The 15,456-nt window shown below is 45.2% G+C and overlaps 2 protein-coding genes across 41 annotated transcripts in view; one reads left to right on the forward strand and one right to left on the reverse strand.

Moving 5' to 3' along the window:
• LCA5L (lebercilin LCA5 like) overlaps positions 1 to 13,096 on the reverse strand; it is a 48,492-nt gene extending 35,396 nt beyond the window's left edge. For 5 of the 40 annotated variants that reach the window (XM_070597505.1, XM_070597493.1, XM_070597492.1 and 2 more), the window contains exon 1: positions 9,784 to 13,096. In XM_070597505.1, coding sequence (XP_070453606.1) covers positions 9,784 to 9,890 — 107 coding nt within the window. In that variant the 5' untranslated portion in view covers positions 9,891 to 13,096. Of the gene's footprint in view, positions 1 to 53; positions 216 to 3,712; positions 3,975 to 4,213; positions 4,458 to 8,246; positions 8,313 to 9,549 lie in introns of those variants that run through there. The other 35 variants (XM_070597520.1, XM_070597509.1, XM_070597531.1 and 32 more) reach the window with 23 other exon arrangements.
• Positions 13,097 to 14,832: 1,736 nt separating this feature from the next.
• SH3BGR (SH3 domain binding glutamate rich protein) overlaps positions 14,833 to 15,456 on the forward strand; it is a 49,550-nt gene continuing 48,926 nt past the window's right edge. Inside the window, exon 1 of the mRNA XM_008538109.2 lies at positions 14,833 to 15,172. Coding sequence (XP_008536331.1) covers positions 15,128 to 15,172 — 45 coding nt within the window. The 5' untranslated portion in view covers positions 14,833 to 15,127. The remainder of the gene's footprint in view (positions 15,173 to 15,456) is intronic.

The following is a 15,456-nucleotide window of genomic DNA, read 5'->3' on the forward strand; positions in this document are numbered from 1 at the left end:
AGGCAGAAAGAATAAACGTATGCTAAAACGTTTTAAAATGAAGTAACGCATACCTGCCGTTCTTTATCAAATGTTCCTGTTCCTGAGATGTATGAGGACCAACAGTATGTTCTGAGTGGAGGGTTCTTCACACTATAGTATTTATGAGGTTTCCAGGGTAGTATTTTTTGACATGTTTTGGTCTCTTTTTACGGAAAGAATATATTTCAAAAAACCTAGAATGATATTACAAAAGGAAAATGTTAAGATTGCACAAATAACATTTATAATAAGAATAAATTAGGGGGCTGGCCCCACGGCCGAGTGGTTAAGTTCGCACGCTCTCTTTCAGTGGCCTGGGGTTTCGCTGCTTTGGATCCTGGGTGTGGACATGGCACTGTTCATCAAGCCATGCTGAGGCGGCGTCCCACATAGCAGAGCCAGAGGTACACACAACTAGAATATACAACTATGTACTGGGGGGCTTTGGGGAGAAGAAGAAGAAGAAGAAGAAAAAAGAAGGTTGGCAACAGATGTCAGCTCAGGTGCCAATCTTTAAAAAAAAAGAATTAAAAGTTTTGAACCTGTATTAATTAATATATATTCGTTTGCATATGGATTGCTGTATACTTCACACATTAAGGCTTTTTCTCTATCAAAGTGAATCAGCAATTGGCAGTTGACTGGGAAATTCTTGGTTGTAGTTATCAAGCAGTCCTGCTGAAATAAGATTTGAAGAAATCACAACAGAGCAATGCCTCTCAAAATTTTCAGGGCAGAACAAAAGAGCACGTGAACCTGCCTGTTCTTTCTTTCCAGTGCAAAGTTGACCATGAATAATGAAAGTTTCTGAATTATGTGTTACTTCCCTGTAAACAACAAAAAGTAACAAAAGGAAGACCCTCCTGGTACTGCTGGTGGGCACTGCATCTTATTTTATTTTTAATTTTTTGCTGAGGAAGATTCACCCTGGGCTAACATCTGTTACCAGTCTTCCTCTGTTTTGTACGTGGGTCACCACCACAGCATGGCTGACGAGTGGTGTACGTCCGTGCCAAGGATCCGAACCTGCGAACCGGAGCCCCCAAGGTGGAGTGTGCCAAACTTAACCACTATGCCTCCGGGCTGGCCTCTGTTTCTTACTTCAGAAGCACTGATATTGACAGACTTACTATTATATACTGAAATTGGTCCTTCTGGCTCAACAATCCATCTCACAAATTATTAGGTTCTTGGCTATTATTACCACCAGAAAATCCGAATTCTTAAAGGTAAATACTCTGTAGTGAAGTTATAATTAATTCATAGGGACGATTTAGTTTTCAGATGGTCACAACTATGTTTCCAAACCGGAATTATTGTGTGGGTAGGTAACAGTATTCTTAACCAGTCCTGGGAAACAACGGCTTGACAAACAAGTTTTCCCTCTTTTCTTGTCCATTCTCAACCCTCTGTATTCCCCTTCCCCCCTAATTTTTCCCCTTAGCGCATACCATTATCTAACACAATACGTATTTTACCTATTTGGTTTACTTGTTGCCTGACTTCCCCACTAAATCGCATGCTTCATGACGGCAGTAGTTTTGACCGTTTTGTCTATTTCTGTATTATTCCAAGTGCCTAGAAGAGTTCCTGGGAAGTAATGAGTGCTCAATAAACATTGATTTAATAAGCTAACATGCATGGCACTCTCTGTGCTTCCTTATTGCCTGTCTCCATTTCCATTACTCCTGACAAACTTCTCACTGCTGCTGACCTGACTCGAAATGCCCTAAATGAATGCTTTCCAAATACGATAAATAAACACGTATCTCAAAATAAAAGCTATCCTCATGCTTAACAGTGAAACATTAGCTTACATGGCTGTAAGGATTAAGATGAGGATGCCTACTATCACTTTTGTTAATATTGTTCTGGAGGTACTGGCCAATGACATTAGACGTGAGAAAGAAAGAAGAGGTCTAACTATTGCAAAAGGAAAGGCAAATTATTTATTATATGCAGATGACATGATTACAGACTTAGAAAGCCCTATAAAACATTATAAAATAAAGAGAATTCAATAAAACTATAGGTTACTAAATGAATATAAAAATCAATCTTTTCTATACACAAATTAAAATGACTTAGAAAATAGACGAAAATGTCCCACCTACATCAGCCAAAAAATCTAAAACATCTCATGCAGGTTTAGTCAAATAATATGAAAAAACCTTTAAAACTACTGAATGAAATAAAAGAAAACTTATGTAACTGGAAAAACACATTGTGTTCTTATATAATAAAGGACCAATATGATAAAGATGTAAATTCTCCCTAATGTAATCTACATGATCAAAGTATTCCTAATAAATTACCAAGAGTAATGTTTTTGGAAATTTGATAAAATGATACTAAATTCATACAGAAAAATAAATATGGGAAAACACAAAGGATTTTGAAAAAGAATGATAAGAAGGAACTACCTCTATCAGATATTGAGATATAAAGCTATAGTTATTAAAACAGCCTGATACCAGTGCTTGAATGGACAGAGAAATATAATGAAATACAAAGTTCAGGAACAGAAATGAATACATATGGAAATTGAGTATAAGACAAAGGTGGAGATAAGTGGACTAGTCAATGGGTGATGGAAAGACGACGGGCTAGACATCTGTCTGGAAATCAAAACAAAAATGAATCCTTAAGGGGCTGGCCCTGTGGCCGAGTGGTTAAGTTCGCGTGCTCCGCTGCAGGCAGCCCAGTGTTTCATTGGTTCGAATCTTGGGCGCGGACATGGCACTGCTCATCAAACCACGCTGAGGCAGCGTCCCACATGCCACAACTAGAAAGACCCACAACAAAAGAATATACAACTATGTACCGGGGGGCTTTGGGGAGAAAAAGGAAAAAAACCCAAAATCTTTAAAAAAAAAAACAAACCCTAAATTCTCTAAAAAAAAAAAGAATCCTTAAAATGTAAATGTTAAAAGCAAATCTTAAAAGAAAACATGGAGTATGGCAAGAAATAAAGCTCAGAAATCACAAAGGAAACAATTAGTAAAAATGACTGCACAAAAATTTAAAACTTTTGTGTAACAAAAAAAAATCATCAAGTTAAAAGACCCATCAGAAACTGGGAAAACTATTTTCAACACACATGCCAAAGAGCTAATTTCCTTAATTTACAAAGAACTTTTATAATAATCCCTTAGAAATATGGGCAAAGGATATGAACACGTTACAGAATAAGCACATTACAGGAACACAGACAAACAAGAAATACATAAAAAGATGTTCGAACTTGCTATTAATTAGTGAAATGCATATTAAAACAATTAGATTCCAGTTTCACCTATCAGAATGGCAAAAATTAAAGAATTGGATGAAACATTGTTATTGTGTTGATGATTAGTAATAATACTGGTACTGCACAGTTGCTTAACAAATGAAAGAATGAAGTGTCTTTCTGTTTGTGAGGACATGTAAAGATCTCCAAGACGGGTTCATTTTCTAATCAATGTCTACATGTTGCTCAGCACCCGCCATAATGAAAGGAGTTAAATTCCCATTTTTAAGATGGAAGCCTTGCATTTGCTCCTGCAGTAGGCTGAATAATGCTCCCCGCTCCAAGGATGTCTGCATCCTGACCCGCAGAACCTGGGGACAGGACCTGCTGCTTTAGACAGCAGACGGGACTCTGCAGTGATCCACTGAAGGATCTTGAGCTGGGGAGATTATCCTGACTTACCCTGTATCACCCACGTGGGCCTGATGTAAGCACAAGGGCCTTATGAGAGGGACACAGGAGGAGCCAGAAGAGGGCAGTGCGATAAGGGAAGTAGAGTCAGAGACAGAGGCTTTGCTGCTGGCTTTGCAGATGGAGGAAGGGGTCACAGGCCAAATACAGGCAATTCTAGAAGCTGGAAAAGGCAAGGGAATGGATGGATAGACTTGGCGGAATCTTAAATTTTGGCCTCATGAGACTCATTTCAGACTTCTGGTCTCCAGAACTGTAAGAGAATAAATTTCTATTATTTTAAGCCATTGAGTTTGTAGTATTTGTTACAGTAGCAATAGGAAACTAATACAGATTATTTTGAAAAACACCAGGAATCAAAATGAGACTAAAAGCAGGCTATTAAAATGTAAATGAAACGCACTATTATAAATTTTAAGAAGTCAACGAAGACGGGGAGTTCAAACGCTTTGCAGAAGTAACTTGATACTCCCAGAAACCATCTTGCCTTACCTTGTCTGGACTACACCTAGGAAAAGATGACCAGCCGCGGGAGCTGGGGGGATTGTTTGCTTTGGAAAAACTAGCTGGAGAACACGGCAGACGCTCGTCAGCTTTCAGGATGGAGGTTTAACAGAAGCCAGAAGGCTGGCCCTTGTGCAGAGGCAACGGTGGAGGCATGCCTGGAGCCTGAGAAAGCAGGGTGGGGAGGAGCCGGCGTGGGGAGGGGAAGGCGGTGACAAGAGGTGACAGGTAGCTGGCAAGGTCAGGAAATTAATTAGAGCAAATAAGTTAATTGAGGAAATAAGCAAAGATATTTAGACTCATGGGAGCTAAGTTTCTTTCTGCCTGGAAGGGTTTTTACTTACACAGAAAGGGGGAAGGCTAGAAGAACCCTGAGGGGTTGGATTAAAACAGGAAATACTGGGTGAAAAAACAGATATATACACATACACGAGGCTATAGAAATAGTTATAGATCTATGTGTGTGTGAACATGCATATGTATGTGCGTATTTTTCCAAACCCTGCTCTCTGAGAGGGCCTAGGAGCAATGATACCCCAGTAATGACAAGCACACTGAGCCCCATCTCCACTAAATACCTTTTCTACTACAAGGAATCAGGATTCCTTGGAGAAATGGATGATTCCAGGCCTGGGGCAGGCAAAGTACCAGACAAGGCTGGTAGGTGCAAAAGGACGCAGAAGCCAGCATGAAGAAGTTCTTACTGGTCAAATCTAGGACAATCTGAGCACCAAAATAAGTAAGGAGGATATAGGATTACAACCTATTAAATAAAATAGGAATCCACGAGTCCATACTGATTTAAATGAATGAATAAATAAACGCAAAAGGAAGAGAGCGCTCTTCCTTATGGACGAATGACAACTAATAAATGTACAAGGGAGGGTGGAAATAGATAATGAGTATTTGGCAAGTGCACAGAGGTAGTTGAAACAGGCAGGAGTCGTCAATGGATACTAAAGGCCAGTGGATATAAGTTTGACAAGGGACAGGATTTGGCATAACACTAATCAAATACAAAGGGAAAGATGGTGACTTTGTGGGGAAACCTGGCCAGGTCCTCAAGGTTCATCACTAGTGATGGGACAGGTGGACCTCATGTGCCTCCCTGTGCCTGAGGAGAGCACAGAGTCATTTCTCTGGTCTTCCTGTCAGAAGCACGGCCTGAGTTGGGTCAGAAAGAAACATCAGCCGGACCCAGGTAGAGAGTTTTTCTATAGAATGAAAGGCCTGAACCCTTTAACACAAACTCTTTGACACAAAGTTAAGCAGAAAGTTAAATGAACAGAGAAGCTCCCCCCTTAGCTTATAAAAATAGTATTATATAGGTAAGATGGTCATATCGCTTAGGGCTTTCAAAAACACTATTTCAAACACTGCATCCACTTTTAAGATTCTGTGTCCCAATTTTTTGCTTCAGAAATGTGGTCACTAATATTGAATAAGGGAAGATTAAGAACTAACAGTGATTAAGAAGAGAGGGGATATACTATAGAAGAAAAAACGGCTTGTGTAGCAAGACATCTGATTACAGTGCCAGCTCTGCTAGCACAACTGGCTGCTGGTCTTAGTTGTTTAACGTACGAAACTAGCGGCTCGTTCTCAATGACTTCTAAGAACCAGTCCTGAGTGAAAATCCATATATTAAATATACCTATCTATATCAGAAATTTCAAGCTTTATTTGATAACATGGAAATGTCCCATGTTCAAAGTTTAGATGGTTATAGACAAGTTATGTAGGTTTTGGTCATTGAACAATTTTATATATTATATTTATTTTTCACAAAAAGCTTCAATTCACCATCAGGTTGAGCATCCCATAGACGCGCCTTCAGGATGAGAAGCTGTGCCTCTCTGCTCCCACCAAGTGGTGGCAAATGCAACGTACCGCGTGGGGAGTCCTGGTGCTACATTTACAGAAGGGTAGTTTTACGCCCCGCTCCTGGCCACTGCCAGATTTCTTTTTAACTTTCGGGGTTGACCTAATTATTTTTTACTAGAATTTTCATTCTATTTTAATAAAACTGTACTAAAATACCACGCACTTGACATATCTTACACGTTAGAATATTCATGTCCTTCATTCTTTCAACACATATTTGAGCACTTACCACAGGCCAGGAGCTGTGTGAGGTGTGGGGGACATAATGGACACAAACAGAAATGTTTCTGTTTTCATGGATATTATATGTCGGTAATAAAACAGTCACAATTATGGCTGTTCCAGGTGTTTTAAAGGAAAGGGATACGACTCTGTGAGGACATGTGACAAGGACACCTGACCGAGACAGAGACCGGTTAGGTTCTCCTGCAGAAGTGTCGTCTGCGTTAAGATATGAAGGGTCTGTGGGAACCAAGTAGGCAAAGAGGGATGGAGGGTGGGAGAGCACTGTGGACAGGGAGAGTAGACAGTGCTAAGGCCGGGTGGGCAGAGGAGGCCTGTCTGGCTGGGTCCAGTGAGAAGGGCCACGGGTTCCAGACGGGAATCTAGAGGCAGTGGGGGTGAGTAGGTGCAGGGTCACGGAGGGAATGCTTACGATCTGGATCATTAATCCAAGAGCAATGGGAAGCTAGCAGTCAGCCAAAGAGGGAGGAAGGGGTGGGGAGGGCACAATCAGCTCTGCCGTCTGACGAGGTTACCCTGGCTGCAGGGCAGAGAACAGGCAGACAAGAGCCAGACAGTGGACTGCAGAAGGCTGGAGGAAGGCAGGCGACAGCTCGAACTAAGGTGCCAGTGACGATGAAGAGATGTGAAAGATGCCCAGGAGGCAGCGTCATCAGGGTCTGGGGATCTCCTGGGTGCCGGGGTGAGGGGAAAGGTCAAGGAGGAACCCTGGTTTCCAGTGGCAGAGGTCCCAGTTGTGTGGGGTGCTGGGAGACTGGTCCCGTGTGGGTTGACTTGGAGGTGTCAGAGCGGTGTGAAGAGGCAATGCCATGCAGCTAGCTGGACGCGTGGGTCTAGCTCAGAAAAGGAGGCCAAGCCGGAGAGATCAAGCTGGGAGTCAAGAACACAGAGATGGTGGCATGGATTTGTGCCGAATGTCAGAATACCGGGGTGTAGGGAGAAAACACAACCAAAGCAGACACTGAGCTTTGAGGAACTGCGACAGTAAGGAGCCGAGGGGAGGAGAGCGAGCCCGATGGTACAAGGAAAAGCAGAAGGCTGGGGGTCCGTGGGGGCGCAGAAGCCAAGGGAAGACAGCGTTTCAAGAGCGAGATGGGAGCAGCAGTGTCTGGTTTACACGCTGCTGAGAGACTGAGCAAGATGAGGCCTGGAAGCGTCCGATTAGCGGTTTCCACTTTAGTATAGAGAAGAGGGTGGAAGGCAGACTGGAGTGGGCTGAGGAAGGAGACACAAGGAACGGATGCATTGGATGTGGCGATTCTTTAAAGAAGCTTGCCTGTCAAAGGGGATGAGAGATTGGGCAATAACTGGAAAATGAAGGGGAATGGGGGGGGTCAAGGAGGATTTTTTTTCTCTTTCTTTTGTGATGGGAGACTTGAGCATGTTTAAAAGCCAAGGGAAAGAGCCAGCTGAGATGGAACAGGTGGTTATACAGGGGAGAGAACGGATAACTAGCAGCAACAGCAAAGGGTTTTGGACAAGCAGGAGGGGAGGGGTGGCCTTGGACAGGAGGAAGGAAGGTAAGACGGTACAGACGTAGGTAAGGCTTGCGGTCGTGGTGGCTGGAGAGTGAGGCGTTCCCATCGGACAGCTGTAAGTTCCTCTATGAGGTGAGAGCATGAGGGGGAGGTGGGAGTCAAATTTGAGGAAAGTGGAGGTGTACGACCTGCCCCATCCTGTAAACCCTCTGCTAGTCATGGCAATCCTATGGGGTTACTTTTGTCAATTGGGGTTTCATTCGATGGAAAAAGAGAAAAAACAGGGGGCTGGGGGTTTGAGATTGGCAAGGGTACAGAAGTGTGGGGCCATTAGCTCCCCGAGCCAGGGACCTGTCATGTCAACCGCTGCCCGACTCCGTGAGTGCCTGACTGAGTATCAGCCCCCAGGTACTTACTAGCAAAGTGATCAGCACAGGGATGACCATCTGTCTCCATCTCAACTTGCCTCTTTTGGTGCCTCTCTAAAAAACCAAAAAAGAAAGACTGGGGAACAAACAGCCTAAATTCCCACATGACGTCTTTTTCTCACTCGGAAGGCGGCTCTGGATTCTTTTATTCTTCTCTACAGTCAGTTTTAGCTTGTTAACAGGAAGGTGCTTAGGTAGCTTTGTCTACCTGGTTTAAAAGTTGCAATTCTCAAAATACAGACTAAAAATACTGTATTTTTATCTATGGGAACTATAAAATTCATACCTTTTTAAAAAACGTATCCTCTTGAAATAACAGAGAAAGACAAAACAGCATTAGAGCATCTATACTCAAGGCAGTGGGTAGGGCATAAGCAGGGAGACTGACCAATTAGGATGCTGCTGAAATAATCCAGGCACCAGATGATGGTGGCCTGGACCAGGGTGGCGATAGCGGGGGTTGGGAGAGATGGTAGGATTGTGTATCTATTCTGGGTATGTTTTGAAGGGTGTGTTGACAGACTGAACGTGGGGAGGGAGGAAAACAGGAGTCAAGGAGGACACTAAGGCCTGGACAACGGGGAGAATGGTTTCCAGCAACCTGAGAGGGTAAAAGCGTGGGAGGAGCAGCTCTGGGGGAACGTCAGGAGCTGTTGAAGACTTGCTGCTCTGGAGATGCCTTAGATAGCTAAGAAGAGATGTGGGCGGGCGGCTGAGCACACGGGTCTGAAGTTCAGGGGAGGGTCAGGGCTGGAAATATGCATTTGGGGTTCATTGGCATTCAATGGGTTTTGAGCCTAGGAGACTGGATCAATTCATCTAGGGAGTGAATGTGGATAGAAAAAAGGTTCAAGATCATGTCCAGCAGTGAAAGACTGGTCTGAAGAAAGTCACCTGTTGGCACACGTGTGGCACTGAGGGGAAATTGTGGACAAGGAACTCCAAGGCTGAGCGGGTGAGGGGCAAACACGGAGCAGGCATTTCAAAGGATTCAGATCTCCGCGGGGATGGGGATGGGGAAAATGCGCTAAGGTTGGAAGGGAAAAACAAAGCAAAAGCAGGTGGGTAGATGCAAAAGTGAAGGTATACGATTCACATATAAAAGAAAGAGAGCGGTTGAAGCCTGCACGTGTTGGGAGGGGAGAGATCCGGGCCCGTGTGACAGGGGTGGGGGAAGCGGGGGGGACCGGGGGGCTGCCCGAGGGCCTGGCCCCTTCCACGGGCCGTGGCAGACCACTGGGGGTGCCGGCGGGTCCCGAGGCCGCCCGCGAGCTGCGCGGCGCAGTCCCACCTTCCGGGCAGCGGAAGGGCGCCGGTGGCTCTTCCCCAGGCCGCGCCTTGCAGGAGGAGGCGGCCGGACCACCCGGCTACGTTACCAACTCGAGGGAGAGCGAGGCACCGAAGCCCGAGCTGGGCAGGCGCCAGGGCCGAGCGACCGGGCGACACCGGAAGGCCCGGGACGTTTCGCAGGAGGCTCCGGCTGAGGCTGGGCCGGGACCTCGGGCGGCGGCGGCGGGGCCGTTACCTGCTCTGCGCGGCTCCCGGGCAGCGCCAACCCGCGCTCTCCGGCTCGGACGCGTCGCCCTGGAAACCCGCGCGCAGAGCTTCCTGGGACCGGCGGGCCGCGCGCATGCGCACTCGGGGCCATCTAGGGTCGGGGAGCGAGTCTGCCTGAGCCTTTCTCTTTCGCGGGGGCGGAGCGAGCTGAGTGGGTAGAGGTCCGAAGGCGAGTCTCCCACCGCCCGTCCTCTGCGTCCCGACCCCGCCTGCACCCCGCCGCGCTGGTGGAGAACGAGGCGGCCCCGCTACTGTTCCTGCGTCTGCTGGTCGCTCTTGCCCGCGCGCCGGGTGTTGAATCCGAGTGCAGGGTGCACGTTTAGTTCCCTGCTTGCGAGGGTCGTGCACCGAGAGCAGAGCGCCCCAAGTAGGCTGCTAGGCCGACGGGTGTAGACGCCTGGTGCCCCGGGAAGGGGGTGGACTCAGGCGGGCAGGTGTAGACACCAGGTTCCCTGGGAAGGGGGTGGACCCAGGCGGGCAGGTGTAAACGTCGGGTTTCCTGGGAAGGGGGTGGACCCAGGCGGGCAGATGTAGACGCCTCGTCCCTGCCTGGAACGGATCGAGAGCAAAGCGCACCTGTTAACCTCTCTTTATAAAGATGGATTTCTTTAATGTAAGATGGTATAAGAAAATCTGATCGCAGAGCAATGCGTGTTTGGTGTAGAGAATTTTGAATGTACAAGAAAGTACCAAGAGAAAGCAAAAAATCACCTAGGTGATGAAATTCTAAATTTTTAATGATTGCAGAGGAACTTTTATTGACTGCAAGGCATAACTAACATTTATATTATTTCTTTTCTTCCTCCCCTTCTTCCTCCTCGCCTCTTCCTCCCCCCGTTGTATCAATGCCTTGTATCCTTGTAGATGAGTCTGAGATCCCCGCTGACTGTTTCCTTAGGGTAAATTTCTACATGTGAAGTTGCAGGGTCAAAGGATGTGCCCATTTAGACGCTTTCTGAAGACATAGGAAAGTGTGCCTGCCACGCGCGGCTCCAATCCTTAACCGACATTGGGGATAATCTTATTTCCTTTTAGAATATTTGCTTGTTTTATTGTCAAAAATTGACATCTTTGATTTTGTTCACTTCCTTGATTACTAGGAGGGATAGACATTTTTCATATTTTTAAATATTTTTAGTGACCATGTGTACTTTGTGATTTGCCTTTTCTTGCCTTTTGCCGGTATTTTCACTTGGTGTTCATCTTTGTAAAAACTGATTTGCTAGAACTTTTGATGTCCTGTGAGACTCAGGCCTGTGGTATATGAAAACTCCTCTGTGGTGTATGTTGCATATATTTCCTCCAGTTTGTCAATTACCTTTTAGTTTTGTTTACAGTGTATTTTGATATTTTTGTAGAGTCAAATTTATCACATTTTCCCTTTATGATTTTTGCATTTGGTTTTTACATAACAGGGGCAGTGGGCATGTCCAAGCAGACTCTGTTTAATTCTCATGTTGTAGGGGTGGGTAGGGGGCAAGGCTTTCTCCTCACATCACCACCCCTTCTTCCACATGCTGTTAGAGTACGCACTCTCAATTCTAGTGGGTTGTGTGTTTCTACAACCTTAGGTGGTGAGTTATTCCTATAAGATGGGTGGTGGTGGTTTCTTCAGTGATGAGCTGGGCAGCATCTCCAGGCAGACATGCATTAGACACGTGTCACCCTAGACTTAACGTTCATGGAAAGATGGCTGCCTCCTGGCTGGTGGTACTCCCAGGACAGTAACAAAAGTGGCAGTGTATTATTACGGGAACATCCCAACCCTGGTCTTCAGGACTGGAGGAACCTGAAAGATGGAGGTTCCTCAGAACTTCCTTTCCCATCTGAATAGTCTCTCTCTGTTTTTTGCTAGCTTTTCCCCGTCTCTAGCCTCTGTTTCTGCCTTTCAGTGGGGTGCTTCTTTTCCATCTGTGTGTTCTGGAAGGGGGAGAGGTCCTTGGGGTACAAAGTAGAAGAACTGCCTTTTAGTAGTTATGGTGGTCACCTCCATCATGCTACATATTAATATATGCCTTTATTTCTCTGTGTTAGTGTCCTAGGGCTGCTGTGACAAATTACCACAGACCTAGGGGTTAAAACAACAGAAATGTGTTCTCGCCTAGTTCTGGAGGCTAGAAGTCTGAAATCAAGGTGTTGGCAGGGCCATGCTCCCTCTGAAGGCCTCTGGGAGAATCCCTCCCTCCCTCTTCCAGCTCCTGGTGGTTCCAGGCTTCCTTGGCTTGTGGCAGCATCTCTCCAGTCTCTGCCTCTGTCTTCACATGGTGTTTTTCTCTTGTCTCTCTGTGTGTCTTCTCTTCTTCTTATAAGGACATCAGTTAGCGGATTTAGGGGAATCCAGGATGGGTTCATCTCAAGATCCTCTACTGATTTCATCTGCAAAAATGCTGCTTCCAAATAAGGTCATGTTCCGAGGTTTAGGGTGAACATGAATTTTTGGGGGATGCTATTCAGCTCATTACAGTTACTATGATGGTCACCACTGTCATTCTACATAATAAAAATATGCTTTTATTTCTTATTTTAGATTACCCATAAAGTTATGTGAACCAAAACGTAGCATCTAGTATCATTTATCGTAAGATCATCTGAGGATCTCTGTGAAGTCTGGAGCCAATATTTCAGACTCTTATCTGAAATAAAATTAGGTCAAATCATCCTTTCACAATGTATGCTCACGTCAAGTCATCACGATGTACACTTTAAACATCTTACAGTTTCCTTTGTTAATTATGCCTCAATAAAGCTGAGAAAAGGAAAACTTAATTCTGTTAAAAAAATTAGGTCAAATCTAAAACTATTGTTACTTGACTGAAACATCAAGGACCAGAGATATGAAATGATCAGCCTTCTGAATCTTCACTAGATTATACAGTTCATTTCTGAAGTGAATATTCTTCTTTTTTAAAATTTAATTAATTTTTATGGAGGTTACATTGGTTTATAACATTATGTAAGTCTCAGGTGTACATCATTATATTTCGATTTCTGTGTAGACGATATCATGTTTGAAGTGAATTTTCTAAGTCAGAGATTTATTGAGCATTATTTTAAGACTCATTTGGAATGCTTGGTATCCCCATTAATTATCTTGAAGGTCCTTGGTGTCACTGTAGTAAATTAAAAGATCTTTCAGCGAGAGTTAGCTTATTACTTTCTTAAATAATATTTGGAGGAAAATAGCATGCTCAGGTGGTAGACATTAAGGTGTTGAAAAGCAGTATTTTGTATGACAAAAAGTATATACTCACTGTAGCAATTTTGAAAATATAGAAAAGAAGAAAAAAGGACCTATAATATTTGGTGGGTTTTAAAATAAAATTTATGATACTAGTGATTTAAAATTGGGGAACCAATAATCCTTCTCTCCAAGGCCCCAAGTTTGGGAGTAAACTGCACGTTGAGGCTAGAGTTGAACTGTGGCGGCGTCTTCTCAGTCATTCCTTCTGACATGGGTTGGTTCCCCCTTATCCCGGTGTCGCTTTCTGTGGTTTCAGTTACCCGCGATCAACCACAGTCTGAAAATATTAAATGGAAAATTCCAGAAATAAACAATTCATAAGTTTTAAATATTGCACCGTTCTGAGTAGCGTGATGAGATCTCGCACCATCCTGCTCCGTCTGCCTGGGACGTGAATCCTCCCTTTGTCCAGCGGATCCACGTTGTACAAGCTACTCACCCGTTAGTTACTTAGTAAGCTTCTGTTATCAGATCGCCTGTGGTGGTATCTCAGTGCTTGTGTCCAAGTAACCCTTATTTTCTTTAATAATGGCCCCAAAGCACAAGAGTTGTCATGCTGGCAATTCAGATATGCCAAAGAGAAGCCCTAAAGTGCTTCCTTTAAGTGAAAAGGTGTAGGTTCTCGACTTGAAAGAAAAAAAATCGTATGCTAAGGTTGCTAAGATCTACTGTAGCTTTTGTTACAGTATATTGTTACAATTGTTCTATTTTATGATTATTGTTATTAATCTCTTCTTGTGCCTAATTTATAAATTAAACTTTATCACAGGTATGTATGTATAGGAAAAAACAGTATATATAGGGTTCAGTACTGTCCACACTTTTTCAGGCATCCACTGGGGGTCTTGAATATATCCCCCCCCAGATAAAGGAGGGACTACTGTAAGTGACTTTGAGCTATAATCCAGGGACAAGGTGTCCTTTCTCATTGCAGACATCCGCCTGACCGGGAGGGGAGCAGACCTCCAGGCCTCTGGGACTCTGGTGAAGGGGCGGATGCAGAAGCCAGACAGGTCCCTCCCTGCTCCAGGAAGCCAGTGCCACCTCCTCCAAGAGTAGCTGGGGATTAAAAATATTAGAGAGAGACTCAGTTATCTAAGAGGACTAAATATCCCTGGGGTTCCTTTGCCCCTCACTGCCCTTGATCTTGATCCTGAAAGCCATCAGATGAGTCGGGCGGCCAGCATTTGGGCTTCTTACTGGATTTTGAATTCCTCTAACTTTTAACACAATTCAGATTATCTATATAAATAAGACAGAGTGAGCCTGTTACAAACAGACCGTTAATTTTTTCCCCAACGTCTCTAAAAGAGTGAGGACAATTTGCTTGTTCAAGTCCTCGGTACCCACGAGCCAGCCGCGCTCTCCCTGCCTCCTCTGGATGTCAGAGAAACCTTCCACAGTCCAAGGCCCGTCACCTCCTGTTCTTTAGGAGAAACAGGTGGTAAAGGGAGAAAACGGGAACCAGGCCACTCAGAAAGGAATCTATTGGGTGACAGTTCACTGAAGTGCTTTTTTAATCTGCCACAAAATTTTAAAGAAGCTGTTTATTTTTTTAAAGGCCAGTGTGGCTCTTCCGATACTAAAAGCCCCCTAAACACAGGCTCCTCCGGACCAGACCGAGCTGGTGTTTCTTGGCTGTCCCAGCTCCTCCCTCCTGCCCTCCTCCACCGCTCTTCGGCTCCCAGGGCCCCACCTCCCTTGCCCCCGGGCCTCGCCCCCAGGCCTCCGATTGGTGCGCGGCGCAGCCTTGCCTTTTAGGGACTGCTGTGGGGCATTGAAAGTGATAAGGGAAAGGGGCCAGTGACTGCTTTTATCAACCAATCAAATATTTTCCCGACACATCCCCAAATATTCTCGGGCCAATGGAGGGGGAAGCCCAAGATGCCTGGGCTGCTCCTCCGAGAGGCAGAGGTTAACTTGCAGTGGGAGGTGCGGAGCTCAGCGGAGCCCCGGGGCCCCCGCCAGCTCCCACCTGGCACTCGCTCGGCCGTGTCACTGTCAGGATTTGTCTAGCGCAGCGTTCCCTCACTGGGGTGTGTTGGGGGGAGTCCTCTTTCCGACTATCAAAATGGTTATCAAAGTGTTTGTGGCCACATCTTCTGGGTCCGTAGCGGTAGGTGTCTGATGGCGTCTGTGGGGCTGTCTTCCTACACTATTTTCTGAATAACTGAGCCTTGGAAGTAGAAGGAGCGCGTATGGCCCAGCGCTGGCCTTAAATTTCTTTGTGAGGAGTGTGTGAGTAAACCGTGGCTCTGCAGTAAGCCCGTGTGCCTTTGCTTTCTGAGATTGTTTTAGTAGTGTTGCAGAAGTGTATAAAATGTGTGAGCTGGGGTAGCTGGGTGTGAAAGGGGATCCGAGGAAGGGGGCGTGTTTGATACCAGAATTTTTAACATGCGA

Source organism: Equus przewalskii, chromosome 27 (assembly GCF_037783145.1).
Source record: "Equus przewalskii isolate Varuska chromosome 27, EquPr2, whole genome shotgun sequence".
In the NCBI taxonomy this organism is placed as follows: Eukaryota; Metazoa; Chordata; class Mammalia; order Perissodactyla; family Equidae; genus Equus; species Equus przewalskii.